Below are 12,606 nucleotides of genomic sequence, written 5' to 3'. Positions count from 1 at the left end.
ATGTCTCATATACACAGGCCATTTCTTGGGATACTGCAATATATCTCAGTTTATGGTCAACACCTGTAGTTGACTTGCTGTATCGCTAGAGGGCGCTGACGCAAGAAAAAACGTCTGAGAAAAAGTGGAGCTCAGACAAAGGCCCTGCAATGAATAGAGAAAAACAAAAATGCACCTGTGTTGCAAAGAATCATAGTATTTAATGCTGTGTTGCTTCATTTTTTACCTTTATTTTACTAGGCAAGTCAGTTAAGAACAAATTCTTTCAATGACTGCCTAGGAACAGTGGGTTAACTGCCTGTTCAAGGGCAGAACGACAGATTTTGTACCTTGTCAGCTCGGGGATTTGAACTTGCAACCTTTCGGTTACTAGTCCAATGCTCTAACCACTAGGCTACACTGCCGCCCCAATAATTGGCAAAGATCTGATCTAACTGATCAAAAGTCAAGCCCAATCAGTGGGGGGGGAACAATTTTGTTGACTGTGTAAAATGCAGCCACAGTGTGCAACCTACATATGGTGTTATTGATTCAATGAGGTAAAGTGGAGTTTCATTCAGTGATAGGTATATCACACTACACCCTCATAAGACAATCTGAAAGGTTTGGTCAAAGCAACAATGAGTTTTGTAAATAAAAATATTTTATTGTCTGAGGTTCATAAAATGGAAAGTATCAAGACAGTACAGATATTTGAATATCAAATAAAATGATGCACAGATGAGTATGCAGGAGGACATTCCAGTCGAAACCGGAAATAAAGAATCCAGTAAACTGACCTGTGGTTCACAGAATGGATGCTACAGACGGAGAAGCAAGTACTGCGACGTAATGTTGGTCTCTAACCAAACATGTCCATCTGGTCCCCTCACCATAGTGTACAATGAAATGCCATGAAGAAAACATTATATATTACCACAGTTTCTAAAATGGCCACATACAAACATTACCATACAGCTAGCTGCCATTGTCTGGTTTCAATAGAAACAGGTCAACATTTTTAACAATAAATGGAAAACCAAACCACCCATCTTGTATAAAAATAGATATTAGTGGTTTGCAAAAGTGCCAGAAACTTCATTTCAGTGTTTGAGTTAACACCATTCTCTTAAGCACACTAAACTACTCACATACCATTTACTGTGGCTCCCTGTTCCATTCTCTTAAGCACAAATAGTTGTTCTTATTAACTTTCCACGTACCATTTACTGTGGCTCCCCTACACAGGAACACCAATCGGCAAATAATGAACATAGCAAAGTAATCGGCGATTCATCTTAACGGTTAAGAAAATGTCCTAGAAAATCACACATTTGACTAGAATCCCAAATGTTGATCACTAGGGCTCTGATGAGCGTTGTAGGTAGGACACTTGGTACAACGAGGTTTATTAGAAAAATATCTAAAGAACGTCTCTTTGGTTTCTCTCAGCATTCTTCAATGAGCAACTCTTCAGAGCTGTACAGTTTCTTCTTGATCACTCTGAAGCCCGTGCTCAGTCTAATTGCCTGTCTCTTTACGGGACTGGATGGAGACTTTGTGGAGAAAAGCCCTTGAATTTTGGGCCACAGTCCTCCAGAATCGAGCCTCAGCACCAGTGTGAGCTGGAAGGTAGGGACGAGATATGGGTCCACGGCGATCTGTTCCATACTCTGACACACCTCCCCCTGTTCCACACAGAGGTCTATGAGAGCGCCCCTCAGGCCACAGGGCTCGCTGGCCGCCAGGTGAAGGAGCTCTTGGCCTATGTGTTCTAGAAGCTTCTCAGGGATGAGTAGTTTTGAACATCTAAGGGCACCGTCTTTGGCTTCCCTTAAGCTACTGGCAATTAGGTGCACAAGTTCTTTCAGAAGGGTCTCCTCCATTGAGAGGAGATCATCGTATAGCACGTTGCTGAAGTCATCAGATGAGGATATCGAGGGAAAGTCAAACCCTGAAAAGACAGAGGGCAGTTTTAGTCATACAGAACATCAGATCCATTTTTTTGTCAAACTAGCAATAATAATAATAATAATAATAATAATAACCTGGTCTCAGATCTGTTTGTTTCTGTATTAATAGCCAACTCCTATCCTCAATAAGACAGCACAAACAGGTCCGGGGACCAGGCTAGGTCGAGTTATTAAAAATATTTACCAGAGTCTGAGAGATCAGTCCTGCTGCCATTGTCTGAGTCGGAGTCTAAACTGTGACGGCTGCTCTGTCCGTCTCCACTGAAGTCCGTTAACTTCTGCACCAGTTTCCCCCATGAAGACCTTTTGGCAGTGGCGTCCATTGGAGAAGGAGATGAGCTGAAGATATCTAAATCATGGACCATCATGGTTGTAGGAAGTGCATGCATCATTTCCAAGTGGTCGAGTGTTCAACTTCTTATAACTTTCCAAGTCTCAGGGATCATAGATCAGGTTCTGTTGAGAGAAATAAGGGCAAAAGATGAGACCACTGAATTTGAAAGTAACGTTGACTAGCTAGAATTTACACATCAGACAATCTAACAATACAGCTAGCTATTCAGTGACTGATATAGCTAGTTATCTATTGTACTAAAACGTTTACCGAGTGGAGGAAGAAGGCAGTTGACTAAGCTAGCTAACGTTAGTCCTTTCATTCCCTTGTTCAAAGTTGACGGTCGAGACAATAGGTTGAAACAATAGCCAGTGACAGTAATGCTACTTACAAAGATATGTTGCTAACGTGGAAATGTTCTTTCTGTTGCGAATCCAGTTTATTTATTTTTGTTGCTGCGATTGAGGACAAAGGCTTCCCAGTCAATCCGACTATACATGTAGCACTCCCGTCGCACAGCTGCTCAGCTCTGCAGATATTCTGCAACGACGAAGCTGTTTAAATATGCAGACGGGAGAGCAGCACGCCCAGTTCTCACTTTTCAGCCAATCAGAGGCAGGACAGCACGCCCAGCGCTCACTCTTCAGCCAATCAGAAGCGGGGGCACGTCATCGGTGTTCTATCTTGCCTGGTAACATGCGGTTAATCACAGAGGGGGCAGAAGGAAGGACGCAGACATGGCGAAGGGGGGGGGGGGCCCTCAAAATGTATTTTCTGATCGGGAAAAACACCAGCTACAGTCTTTGTTGCACGTAGTACTAGCCCGGACATAGCCAGGACATAGCCAGGACGTAGTACTAGCCCGGACATAGCCAGGACGTAGTACTAGCCCGGACATAGCCCAGACATCTTAAAACTCCGTGCACTTGTTAATTTCCAAAAGAATAGGACGCAATACATTGACTAAGCAGAAGGTGTAACATTACGTCATGGGTTTGGAACCATGTATCTGATTTAAACTAAGCGTATTACATTGTACCAGCTGAGTGGGCATAGTCCACTGCTTACTACACTACACATAGTTCTAGATACAACATGCATTTTACCTGATACCCTAAAAATAACTTACAACAGCAGAGTCATCAATTTGGTGGTGCTTAGTTATGATTTTACTTGCAAGAATAACTGTCGAAAATGTTTTGTCATCATTTGGTGGTGCATAGCTATGATTTTACTTGCAAGAATAACTGTCGAAAATGTTTTGTCATCATTTGGTGGTGCATAGCTATGATTTTACTTGCAAGAATAACTGTCGAAAATGTTGTTTTGTCATCCCATGTACCCCCCCCCCCCCCCCCCCCCCCCCCCCCCCAGCCCCCCAAACCACAGGCAATGGGCATAGAAACTGTCCGCTGCAGGTAAACAAGAGAACCGCAGACAATGGACACACTTCTGGTTATAATACAGCTGGACTTTATATGTTTTCATGTTGCCTTTACATTATGTCAATTCATCAGTTGGTTACAGTAACAGTTCTTTATGTTATTCAGTCCAGGTATGTGACTATGTTATGCTCAGCTGCTGATATAGTACATACTGTATATTGTAACTTTGCATCTCCCACTCCCCACAGGATATAATATTCTCTGTTACCATTTGTATAGCAAGGCAGAGAGCATTTACAGGTATATTGATCTTTTATCAACAAATGACATTATATTAGTCTCAGACGTATTGCTGAACTGGCTGTAATACCTTATCTGTTGATCATGTTGCTGATGTCACTATAAAAAGGATAACATGGTGACTATTGAGTGTGAGGAACTGTTTTCAGGAAGTGGGTTGGAACATGTATCTTCATGTTGTGAACATCATGCTCTTAATGCAGATAAACAAATTCATTGGTTTTGTGTTTGGAGGATGCAGGGACACGTTTAGCATTGTTCTGTGGTTTAAAAAAAATTCATTGTCACATACACCGGATTAGGTGCAGTGAAATGTGTTGTTTTACAGGGTCAGTCATAGTAGTATGATAGGTGCAGTGAAATGTGTTGTTTTACAGGGTCAGTCATAGTAGTATGATAGGTGTTGTTTACAGGGTCAGTCATAGTAGTCTGATAGGTGCAGTGAAATGTGTTGTTTTACAGGGTCAGTCATAGTAGTATGATAGGTGTTGTTTTACAGGGTCAGCTATAGTGGTATGATAGGTGTTGTTTTACAGGGTCAGTCATAGTAGTCTGATAGGTGTTGTTTTACAGGGTCAGTCATAGTAGTACGATAGGTGTTGTTTTACAGGGTCAGTCATAGCAGTATGATAGGTGTTGTTTTACAGGGTCAGTCATAGTAGTACGATAGGTGTTGTTTTACAGGGTCAGTCATAGTAGTATGATAGGTGTTGTTTTACAGGGTCAGTCATAGTAGTATGATAGGTGTTGTTTTACAGGGTCAGTCATAGTAGTATGATAGGTGTTGTTTTACAGGGTCAGCCATAGTAGTATGATAGGTGTTGTTTTACAGGGTCAGTCATAGTAGTATGATAGGTGTTGTTTTACAGGGTCAGCCATAGTAGTATGATAGGTGTTGTTTTACAGGGTCAGTCATAGTAGTATGATAGGTGTTGTTTTACAGGGTCAGTCATAGTAGTATGATAGGTGCAGTGTAATGTGTTGTTTTACAGGGTCAGCCATAGTAGTATGATAGGTGTTGTTTTACAGGGTCAGTCATAGTAGTATGATAGGTGTTGTTTTACAGGGTCAGTCATAGTAGTATGATAGGTGTTGTTTTACAGGGTCAGTCATAGTAGTATGATAGGTGTTGTTTTACAGGGTCAGTCATAGTAGTATGATAGGTGTTGTTTTACAGGGTCAGTCATAGTAGTATGATAGGTGTTGTTTTACAGGGTCAGTCATAGTAGTATGATAGGTGTTGTTTTACAGGGTCAGTCATAGTAGTACGATAGGTGTTGTTTTACAGGGTCAGTCATAGTAGTACGATAGGTGTTGTTTTACAGGGTCAGTCATAGTAGTATGATAGGTGTTGTTTTACAGGGTCAGTCATAGTAGTATGATAGGTGTTGTTTTACAGGGTCAGTCATAGTAGTATGATAGGTGTTGTTTTACAGGGTCGGTCATAGTAGTATGATAGGTGTTGTTTTACAGGGTCAGTCATAGTAGTATGATAGGTGTTGTTTTACAGGGTCGGTCATAGTAGTATGATAGGTGTTGTTTTACAGGGTCAGTCATAGTAGTATGATAGGTGTTGTTTTACAGGGTCAGTCATAGTAGTATGATAGGTGTTGTTTTACAGGGTCAGTCATAGTAGGATGATAGGTGTTGTTTTACAGGGTCAGCCATAGTAGTATGATAGGTGTTGTTTTACAGGGTCAGTCATAGTAGTATGATAGGTGTTGTTTTACAGGGTCAGTCATAGTAGTATGATAGGTGCAGTGTAATGTGTTGTTTTACAGGGTCAGCCATAGTAGTATGATAGGTGTTGTTTTACAGGGTCAGTCATAGTAGTATGATAGGTGTTGTTTTACAGGGTCAGTCATAGTAGTATGATAGGTGTTGTTTTACAGGGTCAGCCATAGTAGTATGATAGGTGTTGTTTTACAGGGTCAGTCATAGTAGTATGATAGGTGTTGTTTTACAGGGTCAGTCATAGTAGTATGATAGGTGCAGTGTAATGTGTTGTTTTACAGGGTCAGCCATAGTAGTATGATAGGTGTTGTTTTACAGGGTCAGTCATAGTAGTATGATAGGTGTTGTTTTACAGGGTCAGTCATAGTAGTATGATAGGTGTTGTTTTACAGGGTCAGTCATAGTAGTATGATAGGTGTTGTTTTACAGGGTCAGTCATAGTAGTATGATAGGTGTTGTTTTACAGGGTCGGTCATAGTAGTATGATAGGTGTTGTTTTACAGGGTCAGTCATAGTAGTATGATAGGTGTTGTTTTACAGGGTCGGTCATAGTAGTATGATAGGTGTTGTTTTACAGGGTCAGTCATAGTAGTATGATAGGTGTTGTTTTACAGGGTCAGTCATAGTAGTATGATAGGTGTTGTTTTACAGGGTCAGTCATAGTAGTATGATAGGTGTTGTTTTACAGGGTCAGCCATAGTAGTATGATAGGTGTTGTTTTACAGGGTCAGTCATAGTAGTATGATAGGTGTTGTTTTACAGGGTCAGCCATAGTAGTACAGCACCCCTGATGCAAATTAGCGTTAAGTGCCTTGCTCAAGGGCACATCGACAGATTTTGCACCTTGTCGGCTCGGTATTTGAACCAGCAACCTCTCGGTTACTGTACCAACGCTCTAACCGCTAGGCTACATGCCATGTTGCATAGTATTACTAAACCATTATTTTGACAGGGAAGTCATGCTGAGACTAGGGCCTCTTTTTCAGATGAGCCCTGCATAAATACATCAAACATACACTGCTCAAAAAAAGAAAGGGAACACTGAAATAACACATCCTAGATCTGAATGAATGAAATATTCTTATTAAATACTTTTTTCTTTACATAGTTGAATGTGCTGACAACAAAATCACACAAAAATTATCAATGGAAATCAAATTTATCAACCCATGGAGGTCTGGATTTGGAGTCACACTCAAAATTAAAGTGGAAAACCACACTACAGGCTGATCCAACTTTGATGTAATGTCCTTAAAACAAGTCAAAATGAGGCTTATTGGTGTGTGTGGCCTCCACGTGCCTGTATGACCTCCCTACAACGCCTGGGCATGCTTCTGATGAGGTGGCGGATGGTCTCCTGAGGGATTTCCTCCCAGACCTGGACTAAAGCAGGAGCGAGACATGATGTCCCCGATGTGCTCAATTGGATTCAGGTCTGGGGAACGGGCGGGCCAGTCCATAGCATCAATGCCTTCCTCTTGCAGGAACTGCTGACACACTCCAGCCACATAAGGTCTAGCATTGCCTTGCATTCGGAGGAACCCAGGGCCAACCGCACCAGCATATGGTCTCACAAGGGGTCTGAGGATCTCATCTCGGTACCTAATGGCAGTCAGGCTACCTCTGGCGAGCACACGGAGGGCTGTGCGGCCCCGCCAAAGAAATGCCACCCCACACCATGGCTGACCCACCGCCAAACCGGTCATGCTGGAGGATGTTGTAGGCAGCAGAACGTTCTCCACGGCGTCTCCAGACTGTCACGTCTGTCACATGTGCTCAGTGTGAACCTGCTTTCATCCGTGAAGAGCACAGGGCGCCAGTGGCAAATTTGCCAATCTTGGTGTTCTCTGGCAAATGAAAAACGTCCTGCACGGTGTTGGGCTGTAAGCACAACCCCACCTGTGGACGTCGGGCCCTCATACCACCCTCATGGAGTCTGTTTCTGACCGTTTGAGCAGACACATGCACATTTGTGGCCTGCTGGAGGTCATTTTGCAGGGCTCTGGCAGTGCTTCTCCTGCTCCTCCTTGCACAAAGGCGGAGGTAGCGGTCCTGTTGCTGGGTTGTTGGCCTCCTACGGCCTCCTCCAAGTGTCCTGATGTACTGGCCTGTCTCCTGGTAGTGCCTCCATGCTCTGGACACTACGCTGACAGACACAGCAAACCTTCTTGCCACAGCTCGCATTGACGTGCCATCCTGGATGAGCTGCACTACCTGAGCCACTTGTGTGGGTTGTAGAGTCCGTCTCATGCTACCACTAGAGTGAAAGCACCGCCAGCATTCAAAAGTGACCAAAACATCAGCCAGGAAGCATAGGAACTGAGAAGTGGTCTGTGGTCCCCACCTGCAGAACCACTCCTTTATTGGGGGTGTCTTGCTAATTGCCTATAATTTCCACCTGTTGTCTATTCCATTTGCACAACAGCATGTGAAATTTATTGTCAATCAGTGTTGCTTCCTAAATGGACAGTTTGATTTCACAGACAGTCTATATTACCCTATCAGGACAGCTTATTCAACAGAATAACATGGTCTATATTACCCTATCAGGACAGCTTATGAATAACATGGTCTAACATGGTCTATATTACCCTATCAGGACAGAATAACATGGTCTATATTACCCTATCAGGACAGAATAACATGGTCTATATTACCCTATCAGGACAGAATAACATGGTCTATATTACCCTATCAGGACAGAATAACATGGTCTATATTACCCTATCAGGACAGAATAACATGGTCTATATTACCCTATCAGGACAGAATAACATGGTCTATATTACCCTATCAGGACAGAATAACATGGTCTATATTACCCTATCAGGACAGAATAACATGGTCTATATTACCCTATCAGGACAGAATAACATGGTCTATATTACCCTATCAGGACAGAATAACATGGTCTATATTACCCTATCAGGACAGAATAACATGGTCTATATTACCCTATCAGGACAGAATAACATGGTCTATATTACCCTATCAGGACAGAATAACATGGTCTATATTACCCTATCAGGACAGAATAACATGGTCTATATTACCCTATCAGGACAGAATAACATGGTCTATATTACCCTATCAGGACAGAATAACATGGTCTATATTACCCTATCAGGACAGAATAACATGGTCTATATTACCCTATCAGGACAGAATAACATGGTCTATATTACCCTATCAGGACAGAATAACATGGTCTATATTACCCTATCAGGACAGAATAACATGGTCTATATTACCCTTATCAGGACAGAATAACATGGTCTATATTACCCTATCAGGACAGAATAACATGGTCTATATTACCCTATCAGGACAGAATAACATGGTCTATATTACCCTATCAGGACAGAATAACATGGTCTATATTACCCTATCAGGACAGAATAACATGGTCTATATTACCCTATCAGGACAGAATAACATGGTCTATATTACCCTATCAGGACAGAATAACATGGTCTATATTACCCTATCAGGACAGAATAACATGGTCTATATTACCCTATCAGGACAGAATAACATGGTCTATATTACCCTATCAGGACAGAATAACATGGTCTATATTACCCTATCAGGACAGAATAACATGGTCTATATTACCCTATCAGGACAGAATAACATGGTCTATATATATAGTACTATTCTTTCTATGATCTAAGACCACTGCAACCAGCATGGTAGCCATAGTGGTGCTATCTAAACCCCAGAATGCCTTAGTCATATGTTTAAAGTACTTCTGACATCCTCCACATGTACACTAAACATGCTACTTGAAAAAGAAAATATGAGTAATCATAAAATATCGGACTCACAAAAAGACCTACTGATTAGGAACTAACTTAAGTTGTGTTGCGTCGGTTCAGTAAAGTCACTTTTTACTGTTTCCAAAATTGGCAGAATAACGTGATCGGCTGGTAAACTAGTGTGTTCTGTATCAGGACTTACTGCTAGCAGGAGAACACATTCTCAACCAGGCTTTTGTGGTCTGCCAGAGGAAGAAAAGAACAGTTTTTGGATGGCAGCCAGGTATCACATATGCAGTGAAACAACACATGACGAGAGATGGACAGACTGTACTAGTCAAGGAGATTGAACTGCTAGACAATGGAACTGCTAGACAATGCACAATGCACACAATGTGAACTGCAGCAAGACAAACAATGTGCTGTCATAAAATGACTTAAGGCTACCTTCAACAACCTTTGTCTCTATCTGATCACGGAAAATAGATAGATACTGAAATCAGTAGAGGCAAGTTGATTGTTTGAAGTCACTTTTATTATGTGTGCTTTGTAAAAAATACAAATCTACCAACTGACACAACAAGAGACACAAAGTGTAGAGAAACAGGAGCCTGGTTAAAAAACAAGTTTTAACCGGACTAACTTTAGGACCCAGAAGTGTTCCTCTCGGTTAGTCACACCCTTTTATTGAGAAAAAAAAACTGTTTGTAAACTAGTACAGTACATTCTGTACAGTCAACCAACCACTGAGCTTCCCCACTGCTCATTCAACTGAAAAACATTCATTCACTGGTGAGATCACCAAGTACAGCACATTTCCTGACTTCAGATTCAATAAGACCCACCAAACACCAGGGTGAAATAGACTGGATCTCTGCCAGGGCCACGCTCAGTAGACAAACACTGTGGAGGAACACCGCAGATAGAAATGCCATAAGAATAGAGCTGACATTTTAAAATGCTCTATTCTACTGGACATTACAGACAACATATAAGTTCCACAATACATTTCTATCCCAATATCCTGTAACATTGCACCCTGCTGATCAGACTCCTGGTAAACAACAGTCTGTACCTGGACTGTACTGATCAGACTCCTGGTAAACAGTCTGTCCCTGGACTGTACTGATCAGACTCCTGGTAAACAGTCTGTCCTTGGTAGTGTAGGCAGAACACCTACAGCCTGGTAGTGTAGACAGAACACCTACAGCCTGGTAGTGTAGGCAGAACACCTACAGCCTGGTAGTGTAGACAGAACACCTACAGCCTGGTAGTGTAGGCAGAACACCTACAGCCCTGGGAGTGTAGACAGAAGACCTACAGCCCTGGTAGTGTAGACAGAACACCTACAGCCCTGGTAGTGTAGACAGAACACCTACAGCCTGGTAGTGTAGACAGAACACCTACAGCCCTGGTAGTGTAGACAGAACACCTACAGCCTGGTAGTGTAGGCAGAACACCTACAGCCCTGGTAGTGTAGACAGAACACCTACAGCCCTGGTAGTATAGACAGAACACCTACAGCCTGGTAGTGTAGACAGAACACCTACAGCCCTGGTAGTGTAGACAACACCTACAGCCCTGGTAGTATAGACAGAACACCTACAGCCTGGTAGTGTAGACAGAACACCTACAGCCTGGTAGTGTAGACAGAACACCTACAGCCCTGGTAGTGTAGACAGAACACCTACAGCCTGGTAGTGTAGACAACACCTACAGCCCTGGTAGTGTAGACAGAACACCTACAGCCCTGGTAGTGTAGACAGAACACCTACAGCCTGGTAGTGTAGGCAGAACACCTACAGCCCTGGTAGTGTAGACAGAACACCTACAGCCCTGGTAGTATAGACAGAACACCTACAGCCTGGTAGTGTAGACAGAACACCTACAGCCCTGGTAGTGTAGACAACACCTACAGCCCTGGTAGTATAGACAGAACACCTACAGCCTGGTAGTGTAGACAGAACACCTACAGCCTGGTAGTGTAGACAGAACACCTACAGCCCTGGTAGTGTAGACAGAACACCTACAGCCTGGTAGTGTAGACAACACCTACAGCCCTGGTAGTGTAGACAGAACACCTACAGCCTGGTAGTGTAGACAGAACACCTACAGCCTGGTAGTGTAGACAGAACACCTACAGCCCTGGTAGTGTAGACAGAACACCTACAGCCTGGTAGTGTAGGCAGAACACCTACAGCCCTGGTAGTGTAGACAGAACACCTACAGCCCTGGTAGTGTAGACAGAACACCTACAGCCTGGTAGTGTAGACAACACCTACAGCCCTGGTAGTGTAGACAGAACACCTACAGCCTGGTAGTGTAGACAGAACACCTACAGCCTGGTAGTGTAGACAGAACACCTACAGCCTGGTAGTGTAGACAGAACACCTACAGCCCTGGTAGTGTAGACAGAACACCTACAGCCTGGTAGTGTAGACAGAACACCTACAGCCCTGGTAGTGTAGACAGAACACCTACAGCCCTGGTAGTGTAGACAGAAAACCTACAGCCTGGTAGTGTAGACAGAACACCTACAGCCTGGTAGTGTAGACAGAACACCTACAGCCCTGGTAGTGTAGACAGAACACCTACAGCCTGGTAGTGTAGACAGAACACCTACAGCCTGGTAGTGTAGACAGAACACCTACAGCCTGGTAGTGTAGACAGAACACCTACAGCCCTGGTAGTGTAGACAGAACACCTACAGCCTGGTAGTGTAGACAGAACACCTACAGCCCTGGTAGTGTAGACAGAACACCTACAGCCCTGGTAGTGTAGACAGAAAACCTACAGCCTGGTAGTGTAGACAGAACACCTACAGCCCTGGTAGTGTAGACAGAACACCTACAGCCTGGTAGTGTAGACAGAACACCTACAGCCTGGTAGTGTAGACAGAACACCTACAGCCCTGGTAGTGTAGACAGAACACCTACAGCCCTGGTAGTGTAGGCAGAACACCTACAGCCCTGGTAGTGTAGACAGAACACCTACAGCCCTGGTAGTGTAGACAGAACACCTACAGCCCTGGTAGTGTAGACAGAACACCTACAGCCCTGGTAGTGTAGACAGAACACCTACAGCCCTGGTAGTGTAGACAGAACACCTACAGCCTGGTAGTGTAGACAGAACACCTACAGCCC

General features: G+C 43.3%; 1 protein-coding gene across 1 annotated transcript; it reads right to left on the bottom strand.

Annotated features, from left to right (window-relative positions):
• Positions 1–621: 621 nt before the first annotated feature.
• LOC109878082 (DNA damage-inducible transcript 4 protein) lies at positions 622–2,836 on the bottom strand. Its single transcript, XM_020470311.2, has 3 exons — positions 2,678–2,836; positions 2,137–2,408; positions 622–1,933 (listed from the first exon to the last, which is right to left on the bottom strand). Exons 2-3 carry the CDS (start codon positions 2,342–2,344, stop codon positions 1,428–1,430), a joined length of 714 nt encoding a protein of 237 aa, XP_020325900.2. The 5' UTR covers positions 2,345–2,408; positions 2,678–2,836; the 3' UTR covers positions 622–1,427.
• Positions 2,837–12,606: the final 9,770 nt, after the last annotated feature.

The sequence above is a fragment of the Oncorhynchus kisutch genome, unplaced genomic scaffold (assembly GCF_002021735.2).
Source record: "Oncorhynchus kisutch isolate 150728-3 unplaced genomic scaffold, Okis_V2 scaffold1079, whole genome shotgun sequence".
Classification (NCBI taxonomy): domain Eukaryota; kingdom Metazoa; phylum Chordata; class Actinopteri; order Salmoniformes; family Salmonidae; genus Oncorhynchus; species Oncorhynchus kisutch.
Note: the sequence above shows the minus strand (reverse complement) of the source record. Positions and strands in the feature narration are given on the sequence as shown.